Source organism: Echiichthys vipera (genome assembly GCF_963691815.1).
Source record: "Echiichthys vipera genome assembly, chromosome: 11".
Classification (NCBI taxonomy): Eukaryota; Metazoa; Chordata; class Actinopteri; order Perciformes; family Trachinidae; genus Echiichthys; species Echiichthys vipera.
This window is the reverse complement of record NC_139836.1, coordinates 26,442,221-26,463,628: the sequence shown is the minus strand read 5'-3', so window position 1 is coordinate 26,463,628 and position 21,408 is coordinate 26,442,221. Positions and strand designations below refer to the sequence as shown.

Sequence of the window (21,408 nt, the reverse complement as noted above, 5' to 3'; positions counted from 1 at the left end):
CCTCTCGTGGAAGTTTTTGCTATTTTATCACCAGGGGAACCTCACCCTGACCTTTGCAGGATTGTTTCGCCACAAGCAAACGTGATCATTTTGAGAATGTCTTAAACTCTGATTAACTCGGATGCTCTCTGGTTCACCCTCCCCCTCCTGATTGCACGTGTCCCTTCATTTGTCACCACCTTGCTTGGCACCAAGGGATGGAAACAGGTTGGGTTTTTATTTTATTTTGAACATGTGAGAAAAAGAAAAGAAATACAAGAGAATAGAAGGATTAACAAAACAGATATTTGTATTTTTTTGTGCATAAATGAACCAACAAAAGATATATGTTATGTTATTTTTTCCCAAATTCTTTTTATTGATTTCTGCAGACCAGAACACAGAAACAGGTAAAACACGTACGTGTACAGTCAATCTGCTTTAAGGTGAAAAAAGAAGAAAACCACAGACAAAAACAGAAAAAAGCCCAACATGAATCCCGCTCTCCCTCCCAACAACCCACGTCCGACACGGTCACAATAAAAAGAAAAACAAGTAACTGAATAATGTGTAACAAAAGTAGATAACGTAAGAAAGTACAAATAAAGAAAGAAAGAGGAAAACACACTAAAACTAATAGCAAAAATTCATTCATTCATTCATCTTCAACCTCTTGTCCCCGTCGGGGGGGGGTTGGAGCCGATCCCAGCTGACATCGGACATGAGTACAAAGTGCAACAAACAGTCTTTAATGTTCAAAAAGGGTGCAAGCATAGGTGCGAGGTGGAGGGGTAGTGCGAGGTCCCAGGATCCTGATGGATGAGGAGTGCGTGGATGCAGGTGGCGTGCAATTAATCATTTGTTTTATGAGTTTATGTGTGACTTTGTCGACACATAAATGTGTACATGAAAGTCCTCAACAGTTACATACAGGGTCTCAGTGATTTACAAATCATTGCATTCTGTTTATATTTATATATAACACAGTGTCCCAGGTGTGAAGTTACTTTCCACCCCTGGACATCCCCATCCTCTGTGTTGGTTGTCATACATTGTGTCCGTCCTGATGTTGTCTCTTGAGGATGGATCATGTGTATAAGTCACTTCATGTCCCTTTATGTGGTGTTATTTAACTACAACACATTTCAAAATGAGGGTGCTTCAGGGAGAGCTAAAGGGGAGTAACTGACTAAAGTCTATGTGTGTGTGTGTGTGTGTGTGTGTGTGTGTGTGTGTGTGTGTGTGTGTGCGTGTGTGTGTCTCTCTGTCTCTCTCTCTCTCTCTCAGGTGTTCCCAGAGTCACTGTGAACACGGAGGCGGCTGCAGTCAGTCATGGAGTACCTTCCACTGTAACTGCTCCGGCACCGGCTACAGCGGAGCCACCTGTCACAGCTGTAAGGGCGCGAAGCTTTGTTGTTTTACCGTTGTTTAAATGTCACACAGAACAGACTTTGTGTGTGCGTGTGTGTGTGTGTGTGTGTGTGTGTGTGTGCGTGCGTGTGTGTGTGTGTGTGTGTGTGCGTGCGTGTGTGTGCGTGTGTGTGTGTGTGTGTGTGTGTGCGTGTGTGTGTGTGTGTGCGTGTGTGTGCGTGTGTGTGTGTGTGTGTGCGTGTGTGTGTGTGTGTGTGTGTGTGTGTGTGTGTGTGTGCGTGTGTGTGTGTGTGTGTGTGTGTGTGTGTGTGTGTGTGGGGCGGCTGTGTATGTTTGCATTTGTTCACATGTTTCCTGTAATGAGACGACCTGCTGCTTTTAAGCGGAGGTCCCTGCAGACACCGGAGTGGCGGAAGGTCAGCATCACTCAGATCGATAACTTACTCTGGTTCTCAACACTGGCAGCGTACGCTTAGGTCACTTCATCCTGAGGTTTTCAAGCTTTTGTTTGGCCTGTGATTGAGATTTCTCCTTCTGACATGAACTGCAGAATATAGAGATGGTGATGTGTCCCAAAAACACGTTTAATTTGTTTTTTAATTACAATATAATAATATCAGTCATAGAGACCTTTAACAGCTGTTTCCATCTCTCATGTGTGGGTTTCAACCGGTCCTGAGCCGCATGGATTTAGATTTTTGAGTTTGATAGTGGAAACAAAACCCAGGCTTTAGAAATATATAATCTGCTGGTACAGGTTTGAATTTAAATTGTAGCATTTTGTATAATAATTGTGAAGAGTAAATACGGAGTAACAGTGTGGATCTGTTAAGACAGGAAGCTTTAGAAAAAAAGAGATTCAAGTTTGAAGAAGTTTTATTTATTTATCCAGAGGGAAATTATTGTGCAACAGTTTCAATACAAAGAGTCAGAGTAATAAGCATAAAAACATAAATCATATCAAATAAAGCTAACATCAAATAAATCAAACAATTAACTAAATGTGACAGAGTGCAACAGACATCGTGGTTAAACGCAGGTACGTACAATGTACAACAATACGCAGCGTGCAGTTAATCCCGCAACGGGAAATTTGATTTTTTCACTCTATTATTATTCACGTTACACACACAGGCCCGAAATACACACATGCACACACAGGACCTATATACATGCAGTTAATGGAGAGATGTCAGAGCGAGGGGGCTGCCAGTGACCGGCGCCCTGAGTAGTTTGGGGTTTGGTGCCTTGCTCAACAGCACCTCGGTAGTGCCCAAGAGATGAACTGGCACCTCTCCGGCCACCAGTCCACGCTCCATTCATGGTTCACACAGGGACTCAAACCAGTGACCCTCCGGTTCCCAGCCAAGTCACCTATGGGCTGAGCTACTGCCGTTTAGCAGCATGTTGAAATAAAATAAGTACAAACTAAATAAATGATAACAGTGTTAAAAGTGTAGCAGCATTTCTTACTGAACTACGTTACAGTACAACTCAATAAAGTGATGCAGTGATGATATAAAGTGATATAAAGTGATGATATCAAGTGATATAAAGTGATATAAAGTGATATAAAGTGATGATATCAAGTGATATAAAGTGATATAAAGTGATATAAAGTGATATAAAGTGATGCAGTGATGATATAAAGTGATGCAGTGATGATATAAAGTGATATAAAGTGATATAAAGTGATGCAGTGATGATATAAAGTGATATAAAGTGATGATATCAAGTGATATAAAGTGATATAAAGTGATATAAAGTGATGATATCAAGTGATATAAAGTGATATAAAGTGATATAAAGTGATATAAAGTGATATAAAGTGATGCAGTGATGATATAAAGTGATGCAGTGATGATATAAAGTGATATAAAGTGATATAAAGTGATGCAGTGATGCAGTGATGATATAAAGTGATATAAAGTGATGCAGTGATAATATAAAGTGATGCAGTGATGATATAAAGTGATATAAAGTGATGATATCAAGTGATATAAAGTGATATAAAGTGATATAAAGTGATGCAGTGATGATATAAAGTGATGCAGTGATGATATAAAGTGATATAAAGTGATATAAAGTGATGCAGTGATGCAGTGATGATATAAAGTGATATAAAGTGATGCAGTGATAATATAAAGTGATGCAGTGATGATATAAAGTGATATAAAGTGATGATATCAAGTGATATAAAGTGATATAAAGTGATATAAAGTGATGATATCAAGTGATATAAAGTGATATAAAGTGATATAAAGTGATATAAAGTGATGCAGTGATGATATAAAGTGATGCAGTGATGATATAAAGTGATATAAAGTGATATAAAGTGATGCAGTGATGATATAAAGTGATATAAAGTGATGATATCAAGTGATATAAAGTGATATAAAGTGATATAAAGTGATATAAAGTGATATAAAGTGATGCAGTGATGATATAAAGTGATGCAGTGATGATATAAAGTGATATAAAGTGATATAAAGTGATGCAGTGATGCAGTGATGATATAAAGTGATATAAAGTGATGCAGTGATAATATAAAGTGATGCAGTGATGATATAAAGTGATATAAAGTGATGATATCAAGTGATATAAAGTGATATAAAGTGATATAAAGTGATGCAGTGATGATATAAAGTGATGCAGTGATGATATAAAGTGATATAAAGTGATATAAAGTGATGCAGTGATGCAGTGATGATATAAAGTGATATAAAGTGATGCAGTGATAATATAAAGTGATGCAGTGATGATATAAAGTGATATAAAGTGATATAAAGTGATGCAGTGATGATATAAAGTGATATAAAGTGATATAAAGTGATATAAAGTGATGCAGTGATGATATAAAGTGATATAAAGTGACATTTATCTCAGGTCACAGTGTCTCCACTGGTCCTTACCTGACCGGGGGGAGATGAAATATAGAGTTTGAGAGTTATAGTGTTGTGAACAAATTGGTAGCAATGACAATCTTCAACCACATCAACACAAAAGTAGTAATAGTGTAAAACATAAAGTGATGATGACGATGATGCTGATGCTGCTGCTGCTGCTGCTGTGTCTTCTCTCCTCAGCGATATACGAACAGTCCTGCGAGGCGTACAAACACAAAGGCAACACGTCGGGGTATTATTACATTGACGTGGACGGCAGCGGACCAATCAGGCCACAGCTAATATACTGCAACATGACAGGTCGCTGACGCACACACACGCACACACACACACACACACACACACACACACACACACACACACACACACACACACACACACACACACACACACACACACACACACACACACACAAACACACACACCCTCTCTCTCTTTCATCCTGCCTCTATTTCAGTCCTGCTGAATGCAGAAAGTAAAAATAAAGACATTTGTGTGTTTGTCTCCACCAGAGGACAAAACGTGGACGGTCATCCTGCATAATAACTCAGATCTGACGAGAGTGCGAGCGTCGCTGGGAAAGAACCGGCACTCGGCTCACTTTGAATACGCCTCGGAGGAGAAGCAGCTGGCGGGCGTCATCGGCCAGTCGGAGCACTGCCAACAGGAGCTGACCTACCACTGCAGGAAGTCCCGCCTCCTCAACACACCGGGTAACTATCTGCAGCATCCAGTGACGACACATAGAGATTATTTAAGACTTTCAATATGAAAAGGAAAAAACAATAAATAACTGTCTTTTTGTTTGGGTGACATAACTTATACACAGGGTTACTACGCAGAATGGAAAAGTATGGAAAGGTATGGAATTTAATTTGAGTAATTTCCAGGAACAAGGGAACTACAAAAGGAAACACGAGTCTGTGCTTCATTGGCTTTAGACGGAGTAAACATACTTGAAGTGTTTACAACCCAACAACAACATAGAAATCTATGTATGCTGTCAAATGTTGTATAACCTGCAGCAACAAGTTCATTTGTATCATCAAACGTCACCTGGGCGACCGAGTGAGCCACAGTCAGTCTGAGTCAGGGATCAGGTCATGTCCAGGTACAAGAGCCGGCTGCACCCGGAGAAATGACCCACACTTCCTCAAGTTATCATCCCACCACTCATGTAACTGATTCATAGCAATATTTGACTGTGCTTTGGGTAGAAGGATATAACAGATGGTTAAATTCATTCCTTAAATCCTCAAATTAAAGTTATTGTGGCCTTTTACTTGATTGGCGCGTGCTGCCCGCTGCAGACAGAGAACCACCGCACGGCTGACCCCTGCGCGGTTCTGTCACTGTGGGGATATGTGAGATTCACTCAATCACAAACTCTGTGTTGATGATCCCCAACTCCCCCGGTCCACATGTTGAAGTGTCCTTGGGCATGACACTGAACCCCGAATTGCTCCCTGTGCTGCTCATGGGTGTGTGAATGTGGTGTGAATGATTAGATTAGATGGTCTGTAGATGTCCACTGCCATCAGTGTGAATGTCTGTGTGAACGGGTGAATGTGACAAACACTGTGAAAGCGCCTTGAGTAGTCAGAAGACAAGAAAGGCGCTTTATACGTACAAGTCCATCTACCATTTAAAATGATCCGGGTTGACCATCACTACAGGACGCTCAGTCCATGTTATTAAAGTCTAGGTAATCTCCTGCAGCCACGACTCCTCTGAGAAACACGCTGGCGTTTGTTCTTTCCAATTGAGAGGAAACCTTAAGTCCAACAGTGAGTGTCTCGGTGTGTTGCAGACGGCCCTCCCCTCAGCTGGTGGGTAGGAGGTCCGGGTGATGGACAGGTGCAGACCCACTGGGGCGAGGCTCCACCGGGCAGCCGGCAGTGTTCCTGTGGCCTGCGGGAGAACTGTGTGGACCCCAAACACTACTGCAACTGTGATGCTGACCGCGCTGAATGGTACGGTGTTACTTTATTATGACTTACATCAACAGGACAACAAGACGGTGATCTGTGCAGCACTAAAGAAAACGAGTCAAGCTTTATGTTCAGGTCTTTGTAATAAGTGTTAACGGAATATAAATGTTAATAAAAATACTTTATTAGGCCTTATATGAAGCTAATAAACATACGATATAAGTTATCAATAAAAGCCTCATAATCTTGTTAGATTATAAGACATTTATAATCAATATATCATTCATTCATTCATCCATCTTCAACCGCTTATCCCGGGGTCAGGGTCGCGGGGGGTGCTGGAGCCGATCTCAGCTGACATCGGGCATGAGGCGGGGTACACCCTGGACAGGACGCCAGTCTATCACAGGACACATAGAGACGAACAGAGACAGACAACCATTCACACCTACGGGTGATTTAGAGTCATCAATGAACCGAACACGTGCACGTCTTTGGACTGTGGGAGGAAACCGGAGAACCTGGAGAAAACCCACGCAGACACGGGGAGAACATGCAAACTCCACACAGAAGGGCCCCAGCCGGGATGCAAACCTGGAACCTTCTCGCTGTGAGGCGACAGTGCTAACCACAATGATACTTTATTCATCCTTGAGGGGAAATTCTTTTAAGCACTTAGAAATTCTTTATCATGCACTTATTAACAATTCAATTCAATTTTATTTACCGTGTCAAATCATAACAAACGTTATCTCAAGACACTTTACATAAGGAGCAGGTAAAGACCACACTCTGTGACTTATTCATGATTTACAGAGACCCAACGATTCCCCCATGAGCAGCAACAAGTCACACTATCGTTAATTAAAGTAGTAGTAATTATTATAGTTATTGCATAATGCAGGGGAAGGCAATTCCGGTCCTGGAGAGCCACTGTCCTGCATGTTTTAGGTTTCTCTCTGCTCCAACACACCTGAGTCTAATGATTTGCCCGTTATCAAGCAGCTGATGCTCGTCACAGTTTGATTATAGTTAGACTCAAGTGTGTTAGAGCAGGGAGAAACCTAAAACATGCAGGACAGTGGCCCTCGAGGACCGGAATTGGCCATCCCTGATATACAGTGTTGATCCAGCATTTATGTGTACACATTGGCGACGCAAAACATTCCCTTTAACAGACAGGAATGAACAGACCCAGCTCTACGGAGGACGGACATCTGTCTGCACCGGTCAGAGAGGAAGAGAGAAAAGACAGACAGATGGACAGAGAGACAGAGAGACAGAGAGACAGTCCCAGAGATGCAAACAACCACAAAAGTAAAAGTAGCTATAATAATATCTATAATAATATCAATATGACTGTCATGTCATGGCAGTTCATATACCAGAGTGATATAAATAGTAGAAACAACAATGAACTTTGCTGTTTGCAGCCACCTGATCTAAAGAGAAAACAATGCCTTGGTAGGGTAATAAAGCCTTTATTTATTTATTTATTTATTTCCAATATATTTAAAGAGAGAGGGGATGATATGCAGCAATTTCGGGCCTCCATGTTAGAGTTTGCTAATAAATGCTTAATGTGTTGTTTATTAATGTCTTAAAATCTAACAATATACATGTTTACGATGTTATTATTTACACATCTTATAAGTCCCTCATTACCTTTTAACTAACACTTCTTAAATAATCTTAATATAAAACATTATCAAATAAAACAACAATACTGTTGGTTACTAAATCAAATGGTCTGGTTGGTAGAAGATGATAATCAAACCACTTCCTATCCTCTCTGCTCTCTTCCTCGGCTGCTTTTGTCTGAAAGTGTCTCTCTAGTCTTTGGTTTCCTCTTTGAGCTCTTCCTCCTCCTCCTCCTCTTCCTCCTCCTCTTCGTCCTCTCCTCCCTCCCCCTCCTCCAGGACTAATGACTCGGGCCTGCTGACCCATAAGGAGACCCTCCCTGTCAGATCTCTGGTGTTGGGCGACGTCCAGAGGCTTGGCTCGGAGAGCGCCTACAGAGTGGGGCCTCTCCGTTGTCATGGAGACAGTAAGTCAAAGTCACCTTGTTGGAGTTTTTTTTTTTTTTAAATGAAGTGTCGTGTCTCGGTACATTACTGGTCAAGCATTAGTGACTGATGATTGACTTGATTACTTTATTTAAAAAGGGACGACGCACGTTAATTAACAAGAGCAACACAGTCACACATGTGAACGTGACAGATTTATCCATTTTCATCCGCAGGCCCTCGCAGGTTTATGACATTTAAGCACAAAAAATGCACAAAAACATAGACGGAAGAACACTTAAGCATAACAAATAAATAAAGCGTTATCTCATCTCATCTCATCTCATCTTCAGCCTCTTATCCGGGGTCGGGTCGCGGGGGCAGCAGCTTTAGCAGGGGACCCCAAACTTCCCTTTCCCGGGCCACATTAACCAGCTCTAACTGGGGGATCCTGAGGCGTTCCCAGGCCAGTGTGGAGATCTAATCTCTCCTCTTGGTCCTGGGTCTTCCCCGAGGCCTCCTCCCAGCTGGACGTGCCTGGAACACCTCCCTAGGGAGGCGCCCAGGGTTCATCCTTACTAGATGATCCTGAACCACCGCAACAAAAGTGTTAGTTAAGACATAAACACATAGTCATGGACGCGATTAATAAAGCAGCACACAGACATGAAATAAAACTGTGTAACAAACAGCACATTTAAATACATGAATATTTAAACACAGACAAAAGCTCCGTGCACAGACAAGGAGCGTAAAAGCACAGACCACAAGTAAAGACCAAGAATAGTACATTAATCAAGATTATGGCAGCATATAAGCATACATAACAATAGCCATTGTTTTATAGATTTGGAAAAAGGATTTCAAAGATGTAGCGTTCCTTAGTTCTGTGAGTATTTAGTATTTCAAGTATGTGCTGCTGCAAAGGAAAAGACTGACTGCTCAAAGCTTTACATGGAATTTAACAATCCCCTCTTGCAGATGCTCTGGTAGATGTGTTTAGACTTGTGTAATGAATTCATTGAGTGGAGGTGGAGCGATACGATGACAGATTTTAAATACAAGTAAAATGACGGCTATTGTATTCACGTTTCGACTGTCACGCAAAATCATCCCGTGATCTTTTTTGGCACTTTTGTACATGAAAAAATCCATCGAGACAGATTTTTTAAAGTGTATAAACTATTAACGGAGAAATCCCGGAGAGTGGCTAAAAGCCGGACGTGGCTAACAGTGATTAGCTCGGGGCAGTACGGTGAAGTCATTCAAAGGTCTTTTTTAACCACTAATCCTGCTGAAAATAACAGCAAACCTCTGCAGCAGCATGAGAAGAGTCCCTACACACAAAACAAAGCACCAATGGGCTCCTTCCTTTGGGATTGACTTTGGTAATCCACTGTAATGGACTTTACTATGAGAGGAGCTGGTACAGGGGCCAGTAGGTAAGTCTTTAAAACACTCTTTTAATAAACTCTGGCTTCACTAACTACGTTGTTGGTGCTTTGTTTTGTGTGTAGGGACTCTTCTCATGCTGCTGCAGAGGTTTGCTGTTATTTTGAGCAGTATTAGTGGTTAAAAAAGACGTTTGAATGCCTTCACCGTACTGCCCCGAGCTAATCATTGTTAGCCACGTCCGGCTGTTAGCGACTCTGTGGGAATTCTCCGTTAATAGTTGATACATGTCAATGACTTATTTGATGTATGCATGTATGAAAAAAACCTTGGGATGATTTTGCGCTAGATTTACACTTCATGGTCCGTCGTACAAAAATTCATGTGTGATAAAATCCTGGCATTCATGTACGACTGTGAGGCCTCAGGCGTTACATTATTCCTAATGTGTCTGAAAGATGAATCGAAAGCTCATTCCTGTGCTCTACCAAACCGTGATTATAGCAGTCAAAGCATTTTCATTTCTCTGCAGAAAACGTCTGGAACGCTGCGTTTTTCGACAAGGAGACGTCGTACCTCCACTTCCCTACGTTCCACGGAGAGCTGAGCGCCGACATCTCCTTCCTGTTTAAAACCACTTCGTCCTCCGGCGTCTTCTTGGAAAACTTGGGCATCAAAGACTTCATTCGGATCGAACTCCACTGTAAGTAAAAGCTTCCCCCGGTTGGATGTTTAATCCAGACTTTGCTCAGATGTGAGTACAACCTGAGCGGGAAACGATCATCCCGGGGGTTAAAGATTTATCTGGATTGAACTCAGCTGGCGGTGACGGCTCTGCCTCGAATTCAACCTCAGAACTTCTTAACCCTAAAAAAAAAACCGCAGCAACGCCGCCATTTATTCGTCCCCCTGTGGGAAATCACTGCGGTGGAGTCGTACTGTAGTCTGCAGCAACACATTCCCTTTATAACTACCGGAGTTTATAGTTCTGTTTGTCATTTTACCCAACTGGTAGTTCACACAGTGTGTCCTTTGTAGCAACAGCTCCTGATAAAGTGTTAGGGAACAACGGACAGAGGAGACACATGCAGGGAACAACGGACAGAGGGAGACACATGCAGGGAACAACAGACAGAGGGAGACACATGCAGGGAACAACAGACAGAGGAGACACATGCAGGGAACAACAGACAGAGGGAGACACATGCAGGGAACAACAGACAGAGGGAGACACATGCAGGGAACAACAGACAGAGGAGACACATGCAGGGAACAACAGACAGAGGAGACACATGCAGGGAACAACAGACAGAGGGAGACACATGCAGGGAACAACAGACAGAGGGAGACAAACACAAGCACAAAAGGAGAGGGAGGGGCTGGCAGAACAGGGATCCTGACAGTGCATACTGTATCTATGGCTGTGTGTTGATGTCTGCAGGTGGAACAGGTGAACAACAGGCTGTTGGGTGATACAGGATGAACGAGTGCTTTGATGAATTTGTACGATAAGTTTTGATTTTCTTCCTTTTCCCCGACTCAGCCTCCACTGAGGTCCTCTTCTCCTTTGACGTGGGTAACGGTCCGTTGGAGGTTCGAGTGAAGGCCGGCTCCCCGCTGAACGACAACAGGTGGCATCGCGTTCGAGCTGAGCGCAACGTCAAAGAGGCGTCCCTTCGCCTTGACGAGCTCCCGGCTGACATGCAGGAGGCCCCCGCTGACGGGCACATCCACCTGCAGCTCAACAGCCAGTTATTTATAGGTCTGTGCTGCATAGAAGTGCATATATATATTTTTTTCTCATCTTTTTAGCAAAGGTTCAGTCGAAAGAGTTTTTAGCCTGCGGCGGAAGATGTGTAGACTCGCTGCTGTCCGAATGACGACGGGGAGCTCGTTCCACCATTAAGGATCAAGGACAGCAAACGGTCCTGACTTCGTCGTGTGACTAAGTGTTCCTCTCAGGAAATGAAACATGCAATTCAAAGCTGCCTTAAAGTGTAATCCGGCGCAAAATCATCCCAGGGTCTTTTTCGGCATCAAATAAGCCATTGAGACAGTTTTTTTCGGTATAAACTACTAACGGAGAAATCTGTGAGAGACGCTAACAGCCAGACGTGGCTAACACTGATTAGCTCGGGGCAGTACAGTGAAACCATTGAAACGTCTTTTTTAACCATTAATACTGCTCAAAATAACACAAAACGCCAAAGCTCTGCACCACATGTACAGCCTTATCGACTGAAAAACATAATTCAACATAAATAATAACAAATATTTTACAAGTGCGCACAGCCGCGCACTTCAAGTCAAATCAGCAAATTATTTCAGCTTCTAATTATGAATGTGTCAAAAAATCAGCAAGAAGACGGGCCGCCATGGGCAGGTAGCTAGGCTAACGTCCCTCACATGTTTAAGGTGGAAGGTCATGTTCTTGGACGAGTGAGAGGAGAAGTTTTTCTTGCTAAGTTTGCGTGTGACCTTCTTGGGGTCACCCCGACATGATTCGCTATTAATTATTAACTGTATAACCGAGATGTACAGCCAAGGGACCTGCTGTGTAAAAAAAAAACACTGACAGTGAGTGAGTTTCATGACTTCCTGTATCTGGCCTATCAAATTAAAAGCCCTGGAGCCTTCAGTCACATAGATTTTCACATAATTTTGACAAGAAATGGCTCAAAATAATGTTGTTCGAACAAACGACCAATGAAATGTTGGTCTGCTTATGATGTTTTTGGTTGATCAGTGTCTGGTCGACTATTTGGGAGCAGCTCTATTAAAAAAACGAAACAAAAACGCACAACATGTAATATAATCCTGCGTTTCAGCCTTCCATGAGCACCTTGTGATATCTCTCGTTATCCCAGAGTGTTCCTCACTTTCCTTTCTTTCACTCTGTGTCCTCTCTTTCATGCACACAAAAAATAACTCTGCTCCCGTTCGGTACAATTTCATCAACCCAGGGAGGCCGGCGACCTCCTGAAGTAAACACACAGTGACAGAAATAAAGCCTTCAGCAAAACGCCACACTAAATCTCTGCTTCCCACCCTAGTTCACTTTGTACAGTAACCGTATTTTGGTGCCGTCTCTGTTTATTGATCCACGTTCAGCGAGATCCATCAGCCTATAACTGTCCTTGCTCCTAAACCTTGTCTACAGGCTGAGGTTATGGAAGTAAAACCTTTATATTCTCTTAATAGACTGAGAGAAAATCCTCACAAATTGATCGAAATGCAGTGAGAAGCTGCCTGTAGTGGTCAGTTTCCCTGCAGTAACCTTGGTGCAGTGTTTGAACCCAGTCCATTAGTTAAGGTAGTCCCTTTCCTGACAGCTCCTGATGAAACTCCGAGCCCTGCCGTGAACCTCATCAACTCTGCAGTCCTGGAGAGCTGTTTATCTCGTAGTAACAGTCTTGAGGTTGCCAGTTTGAGACAATTATAATGTAGCCAAGCACTGAGGTCTGAGGACAGCTGGAGGTCGTAATGCGAGGAAACAATAACTCAATAACTGGAGTTTGAATGCTGACAGTTCGACCATCCAGGCAGAACAGGAAGACGGATGGACAGCTCGCTAACTTTCCTGGATATCAGCTCGGTGCTCAGCTGGCGGACGGCAGAGTCAACTTCTTGATTTGTTTTCACCTGCCAGTTTGTATTTCATGGTATTTCATCAGCTCGTCATTTAAAAAAATTCTGTATGAAGGCAGTGACAAACCTGCGTATGTGGAGGTTCAGAGTTTGGCTGTTTATGATAAAATCCAATATGAGTCAGTGTCACTCCCAAACTTGAGTTGATGAGATTTGATTTCCATTCGTTTCTGTATGAGAAGAGTCTTGCTGGGGTTGCATAATCCATCACAACGGCGTTTATTTCTCTGTTATGAGGCGGTGCAGACCTCTCAAATCAATCTGCACTTAATCTGCGTTACCATGCAACAATAAAGCAACTGGCAAATAGAAAATAATGAAGAGTCGATGCTTATTGACGGATTATACCATTCAGAAATGAATGGAAACTAATGTCTGCATGAAACACTTTGCTTTGAAAAACAGTCAACAGTAATATAAAGTATCATTGATTTGATGATTTGTACCTAAAAAGTTAAAACGTGCAGAGACACAGGTTTAAACATCTCATCATCTTCAGCCTCTTATCCGGGGTCGGTTCGCGGTGACAGCAGCTCCAGCAGCTCCAGCAGCTCCAGCAGCTCCAGCAGGGGACCCCAAACTTCCCTTTCCCGGGCCACATTAACCAGCTCTAACTGGGGGATCCTGAGGCGTTCCCAGGCCAGTGTGGAGATATAAACTCTCCACCTGGTCCTGGGTCTTCCCCGAGGCCTCCTCCCAGTTGTACGTGCCTGGAACACCTCCCTAGGGATGAGTCCAGGGGGCATCCTTACTAGATGCCCAAACCACCTCAACTGGCTGAAAAATGCCCCAAAAAGAAGAGTATTTCATAATTATATTGTCTCTCGATGGAGAGACGATGGAGCATGAGTTTGGCTGGAGAATCAGAGCAGCGGGGGCGGTGTTGTCGCTCTACCTCACCGAAAAGAGAGCTGAGCCAGAAGGCAAAGCTCTCGATCTACGGGTCAATCTTGGTTCCTACCCTCACCTATGGTCATGAAAGCTGGGTCATGACCCAAAGAACCAGGTCGCGGGTACAAGCTGCCGAAATGTGTTTCCTCAGGAGGGGGGCTGGAGTCTCCCTTAGAGAGAGGGGGAGAAGTTCAGCATCTGTGAGGAACTTGCAGTAGAGCCGCTGCTCCTTTGTGTTGAAAGGAGCCAGTTGTGGTGGTTCAGGATCATCTGGTAAGAATGAACCCTGGGTGCCTCCCTAGGGAGGTGTTCCAGGCACGTCCAGCTGGGAGGAGGCCTCGGAGCTGGTTAATGTGGCCCGGGAAAGGGAAGTTTGGGGTCCCCTGCTAGTGCTGCTGCTCCCGCGACCCGACCCAGAGTAAGCGGTTGAAGATGAGTGATGAATGACCTTTATGCAAAAACAATGTGTGACATCCTGTGCAGCCAAAAGCAGGAAAAGTGGTGATTTAAACATCCAGCACAGTTTATGATTACGACAATGAATCAATTGTTAATCGAGAGGAATTTAATCTAACAATTAAGATAATAGATGGGTTACTCCAAGTCATTAATCAAGCAAAATATGCCACAGCTTGTCAAATGTGAGGATTTACTGCATTTCTGTGTTTTGTATCACTGTGACTTGAAAGTCTTTTGGACTCTTGGTCAGTCGAAAGAAGCTTTTCTAAACACAGAAGAAGAAATGGAGCGGGGCCGTGTTACAGAAACGTCCTATCTTAAGTCCTAAGTTAAGACAGGAGAAGTATAAAAGAGGATTTTTTTCTCACTCTCATATTCGGATGTTTCTGTAACACACCCCCAGATTCATTGCAGCACCCCTGAAGTTGCTCCTTTTTGTGCCTCCAGGAGGAACGGCGTCCAGGCAGAAGGGCTTCCGAGGTTGTATTCGCTCTCTGCAGCTAAACGGCGTCACCCTGGACCTGGAGGAGAGAGCCAACATCACCCCCGGAGTTCAGGCGGGATGTCCGGGCCACTGCAGCAGCTACGGTTCACTGTGCCAGAACCAGGGGCGCTGCGTGGAGAGGCCCAACAGCTTCTCCTGCGACTGTGGGTCGTCTGCTTACACTGGAGCCTTCTGCGACAGAGGTACGCAATCTCCCAGCAGCACCTGGTGCACAAATAATGACCAACTGAAGAAATAGCCTGAAAAAGTGGTAGTGTGTGGTGTGCTTGGAGGTCAATTTAGTAGCATTGGGATTCATCTTCAGCTCTGTCCTGGTTTCCCTCTTTGCTCGAGACGTAATTTCCACAGTAATAAATAGATGGAAATGACAATGCATTACTTTTCATACTTATGTGTACCAACAGAGAATGAGGACAGCCTGAAATGAGCAATATTGAAATGCAGGAATCACAACAATTCATCCTTGCGTGGTGCATGCAAACTCTTTATTTTTTATTTTTATCATGCATCTAAATCCCTCCAAACTGAACAGCTCACACCTGAATTCACTTTTAACGGTGAAGTGGGAAAAGTTGGGGATTCTTGGATTGTTTAAACCCTTAAAGTCGTACTAAATTACTCTAATTTCCATTGATTGAGTTGCTTTTTAAGTTGATATCTATCAAAGAGTGAGTTAAAACAATGGTGATTGATCATGTGACCCTCTAATGAAAGCACTTCTACTTCCCTTTTTGCTGATTATTCCAATCATCCGTGTCTGTGGCGACATTCACGGGCCAGATGTAAATAGGCCTCCATGTTAGTGATGTTAGTGATGTGTGCCAGGCCAGATCGTGAGGCTTGTAGTAAGGGCAGAAGTGTTATAGGAACGTGCGTGTGCGTGTGTGTGTGTGCGTGTTTGCGTGTGTGCGTGTGTGTGTGTGTGTATTTAAGAGGGGAACATATAGGGGACGGACTGGAAGTAGAGAGGTGTTGTGGGAATTTTGGATATTTGTAATTCATAATCATAGTTTTGTCAGGTCAGACCGGTTCAGTGTCTCATTCAGTGTCTAACCTTCTTAAATGATAACGCAAATAACTAACTCATGATGGTATGACGGCATATTTGTGCATCTGTACCCTGTGTTAGAGACCTTGTGATGAGAGAAGTTCAGAAAGTTCAGAATTGAAATGTCTGAGGCGTGTTTTTTGTTTGGTCTAAAGACGTCACCCAACCAAGGCTATTCGCGTCCTGTCCCTCTCCCTAAAAGGCTGTTTGAGATTTGGCTCATCGTCATTCCTACGAGACTCTGACTTTGTGAGGATGCAGGGGTGAACATATTTTTGTCTGCAGAGGAAAATGCTTTGGCAAAATAAACCACGGAGAAAAAGCTGATCCTGTTTGTTGATCTTTATTGAAGAAATCCATTCCTGAAGGTGAATGTGTTTCAATAAAGTTTACAAAAGATAAAAAAACAAAAAAAACAATTGTCAACACACACAGTGACCATGACAAGATGGAGGCTCTGAAAGAACAGGCTCACACCTCAGAACGAGTTATATGCGACGTATACTGGGGTAAACGTGTTGCTTCTGGTAATTTGACGTTAGCAGGTGTGCTGTCATGCTAAAAGTGACATATTATATTTTTCCTTTTCCGGCACGGCGTACCCCCTTCAAACCTTTTAGTAGTACACCGCAGCGGCCCGTACCGGCTTACTTTCACCCCTGATCACATGACGCTAAAACGCAAAGAGCTGTGTGCAGAGTTTTGACTCTTGTCTTCTTGTCTTGCCCTCTTTTTTAAGAACAATTCCTCTTGGACACATGCTGTCAGAGTGGTACACACCCACACGTCTTGTTACTTAAGTAACTACAGGAACATTGAGTCACCACGTCAGTTACACACCCTCACATTTACTCAGTTACTAATGAGCCCAGCTGTGTTGTCTGTACAGGTGTATCTGTGTCTGATACACAACCGTGTCATAATTAGCAGCCAAATTGTGCGTCGTTATTTTCACCTGTCAGCTGCTTTTCTGTGGCACAAGCTCACTAATTAGATGCTGTCAGTGCTGCTGAGTTGCTGTACACACACTATGTGTATCGCTGATGATGCCGGCCTGTGAGATTAGTTTATATGCAGAGCGAAGTCCTACTATACTCGTTCAAATTTAAATTTAAATGCAAATCATACCCTCTCCGCAAAGCATGAATAAAGCTGTAAACCAGCTTCATCTACATGACGCTACTCCACTTTGTAGTGAAACTTTCTGGCATCATCTCCACCCCCTGCTGCAGAGGTTTCAGCCAGCTTCAAGTCAGGAACGTCCATCAGCTACACCTTCAAGGAGCCAGTGTTGAGCGACCTGAACCGCAGCAGCAGCAGCAGCGGCAGCAGCAGCGGCAGCAGCGGCAGCAGCAGCAGTGGCAGCAGCAGCGCCCGGCCCTCCTCCATCTACTCTGACATGACCCTGAGAGCAGAAAACATTTCCCTGAGCTTCAGGACCAGCCAGAGTCCCGCTCTGCTCCTCTACGTCAGCTCCTACCACAGAGAGTACCTGGCTCTGCTGCTCAACAAGCACGGTGAGCACTCGGATCCACTTACCATCTGTCAATGCTTATATGTCTTATTTAATCATTCATCTCTCTAGTCTGAGAGAAGGAAGTTTTTTGTTTATTCCTCTATTTCACTCTTAGAAGATGTTGTTTTGGTTCTACTTGATGACTTGAGTTCACTGGATGGTCCTGTATGTTCCAGTTTGGCATCCAGGGTGCAAACAAAGACATGAGCGCCGCTGAAAACACGACGGGGATCTCTGGAATATAATAATATAATCAAAAATAAACATCATCATGGATCATTCGTAGAATTATTGATGCGTTTGCTGAAACTGAAAACATGGTTGCCACGTTTGGTCACCTCGTGTAGTGAGTAATTAAAATACTTGTAATGAATAATTCACAAACGCTATGTTAAATAAAAGAAAGCCTAACAAACAAAATGAGTTGTTTCCACAGTCTATTAACTTCATTTGGAAACAGACTCCTGTGTGCACGGCGTCTGACGGACTGTCGCTGCCCTCCATGTTTAATATGTTGAAGAGCGATTGCCACTGATGGCATCCAAGGGCCAAACGTTGATTAAAAATTCCTCAAAATGGCAACTGTTACTGTTCGAGCCCTGTGCATGAGGGTGATGCATCACTAATGCACTTTAATAAAGATACCAGCGGGCGATTCTGGCCAATACCATCGCAGCGTGGCGGTGTAATATCAGACGCTTCGCTCACTTTTTAAGAAAAAGTGAGGTAAAATGTGAAATGCGCCTTTTTTTTCCCTGCTGAAATGGCTTAAAAACTGGTACCATCTGTGTTTTTTAATGCATTTTAACAGGATATGGTGCTCACTGTTGTATTTGTCTGGTAAATGGACTTGTACGTATAAAGCGCCTTTCTAGTCTTCTGACTACTCAAGGCGCTTTCACAGTGTTTGTCACATTCACCCGTTCACACAGACATTCAGACTGATGGCAGTGGACATCTACAGACCATCTAATCTAATCATTCACACCACATTTACACACCCATGCGCAGCACGAGGGGCAATTCTGGGTTCAGTGTTTTACCCTAGGACACTTCGACATGTGGACCGAAGGAGGTGGGGACCGAACCACCGATCTCTCGAATGGAGGACGACCCACTTCTTCCACTGAGCCACAGTCGCCCTCGTCTGTTTGTATTCTTCTATTTTTAGTTGTAACAGTGTTAATGCTGTCCGGGAGCTCTTGGAAAAGAGATTCTTATCTAATCAGACTTTTACCTGCTTACATAAAAAAATAAATATATGCAGAGTTTAGAACATAGTGCCCTGCTTCAGATGTATCATACTGGGATGTTTGGTGCTGTCACAGTCAGGGTTTCAATGTACACAACTGTGTCTCTGTAGAGCCTTTGAATAAACAACAAAGGAGAATATTTCTTATGTAAAAACTGTAGTTTTGTTGCTTAGTTTTGATGCTTTATAGAGAGGGATGGTGTAAAGTACGGCCGGATCAATATCATTGCACTGATCTGGAATGAAAATAGACCTTTTCTATGTGGATTGTGCAAATGTGCTCAAACACCGGTGTCTCATCAACTTGAGTGAGAGAGTGTGACGAGGCTGCTTCAATGAGCGTGGCTAGAGGAGGCTGATGAGTATCATTAGAGACGACGCGATGATCAGATAGTCGGCAGGTAGCTGAAATTAAAACGGAACAAAAACTCACAGACAATATAAAACTTCAGTAGGGACCAGTGGGCTCTGGGTGAGTGCTGCAGAACGTTTAGAAAGTATGAAGAGGCGGACTAACACACTGTTTTGTAGGACGTTGTTTACAATGAAGGTATCGCCTGCTCTGTCCTCTGCAGACACTCTGGAGGTGCGATACAGACTGGACAGCAGCAAAGACACAGAGATCCTGAGGAGCAGAGTGAGGAACCTCGCCAACGGGCAGCTGCATGCTATCAGCATTAAGAGACTGGCAGATGCTGTCTCTGTGCAGGTAACACACACACACACACACACACACACACGGTACCAAACCCTGAGTCACCCTGGTGTTCCCAGCAGCCTCTCTGTCAGTCAACTTCAGCGACCAGCGGGAAAACCTTCAAGAAGACAGCAGGGAGGAACTGCAGGCACACATAATACAGACTGAGCTGCAGGAGAACAGTGGACGCAGAGTGCTTTTCTCTCTAACTTTCAAAATAAGACTTGCTCTTCTGGCTTTGGGCACGAGATCCTCCGGCTTAAAAATGCTCAGCTGTGTTTTAAAAACACTCAGCTGTGTTTGGCAGGTTCCTGTTTTTTACACTATATTCATGCTGTGGTGCCTGACTCTGTTTGAGGAGAACGTTCACTTTCATGATACACAGCTGTTGGCTTGGGCACCGAAGGGTTTGTGGTTCAAATCCACATATGGACTAAGGAAGGAGGGTGGACTGGTGGCTGGGGAGTTGCCATTTCACCTCCTAGGCACTGCCGAGGTGCCCTTGACCAAGGCACCGGACCCCTGGGCACTTCTCATGGGGCAGCCCTCTTGCTCTGACATCTCTCTATCAATGCATGTGTATAGGACCTGTGCATGTGTGCATACTTGAGGCCTGTGTGTGTGTGTGTGTGTCTCAGTTGAGATCAAAAGGAGCAGTAGAAGGAGGGAGATAACATTCCCGTGTCCTGATGACCAATGACCAGAGTTTCTAACCATCTCAGCATAACGCAGCCTTTTGCTCTGTGTCGTGTTTTGTCAGAGGAGAATCACAAAAACTAAAGCGCTTCACATACCAGCAATGTTTTTTTGAAATGAAACGCGCGCTTTTTCTTCCAGGTCGACCTGAACGCCAAAGAGGAATTCAACTTGACGTCTGATGTAGAATTCAATGCCATGAGGTCGCTGGTTCTCGGCAGAGTGAGCAGTAAGTGTGACGGCTACAGAAACCCAGACGAGGCCTCTCAGGCTGCAGAGCACTCAGACAGACTCATATCAGAGATGTTCTGCCCCATCAGACAATGAGGTATTGGAAACTTCCATCATGTTGTTTGGATCACAGAGACGACAGTTGTCTAGACGATATATAGCGGGTAAAGTACACACGTAGAAATGGATACAAATGCCGGGAACTCTCAGCACCATTTAAAAGGTTTGACGTGACAGCAAGTGAATGTAGCTGGATTTATTGTCCAGCTGTAAACACGAGTAATGCACATTGTTCTTTTGACTCAGAGAATAGCTGAACACAATATATCAAAACATCCCATGACTCGTTATGAAGATCTCCAGCAAGGGAAGACACGAAGACGATAATGTGTGTGACTTTACAGAGTTACAGTAGTAACAGCAGTTACAGTAGTCAGCTCCTGAGTAACAGTAGTTGCTAACAGCAGTTAGCTCTCAGATACCTGGCTACCGTTAGCACCTCTTCTGCTTCTTCTTCTCCTGGTAAAACACGGCCACATTACATTGTGGTATACGTTTACATTGTGTACATCATATATACACTCAAATTACCTGTGCATTGTGGGTATTTTATAGAGGACTATGTAGTGAATAAAATAAAATACTGAGAATTCACCACCCCTAAATGCTGTACGCACTATACAGTGCACCTATTCTGTGATAGGGAACGATTTCAAACGCGGCTGTGGTTCAGCGGCAGAGTGGGTCGTCTTCCATTCGAGAGATCGGCAGTCCGATCCCCACCTCCCCCGGTCGGCATGTCGAAGTGTCCTGGGGCAAGACACTGAACCCTGAATTGCTCCCCTTTGCTGCGCATGGGTGTGTAAATGTGGTGTGAATG

General features: G+C 43.7%; 1 protein-coding gene across 1 annotated transcript in view; it reads left to right on the top strand.

Annotated features, from left to right (window-relative positions):
* Positions 1-21,408, top strand: part of LOC310953440 (contactin-associated protein-like 4) — a gene marked incomplete at both ends in the record, with an annotated part of 92,068 nt that overhangs the window by 60,158 nt on the left and 10,502 nt on the right. Inside the window, 12 exons of the mRNA XM_083922478.1 lie at positions 1,267-1,373; positions 4,437-4,556; positions 4,769-4,969; positions 6,067-6,229; positions 8,107-8,234; positions 10,118-10,288; positions 11,129-11,347; positions 15,031-15,270; positions 17,369-17,469; positions 17,506-17,653; positions 19,480-19,613; positions 20,439-20,526. Of these exons, the coding sequence (XP_083778604.1) occupies positions 1,267-1,373; positions 4,437-4,556; positions 4,769-4,969; positions 6,067-6,229; positions 8,107-8,234; positions 10,118-10,288; positions 11,129-11,347; positions 15,031-15,270; positions 17,369-17,469; positions 17,506-17,653; positions 19,480-19,613; positions 20,439-20,526 (1,820 nt within the window). The remainder of the gene's footprint in view (positions 1-1,266; positions 1,374-4,436; positions 4,557-4,768; positions 4,970-6,066; positions 6,230-8,106; positions 8,235-10,117; positions 10,289-11,128; positions 11,348-15,030; positions 15,271-17,368; positions 17,470-17,505; positions 17,654-19,479; positions 19,614-20,438; positions 20,527-21,408) is intronic.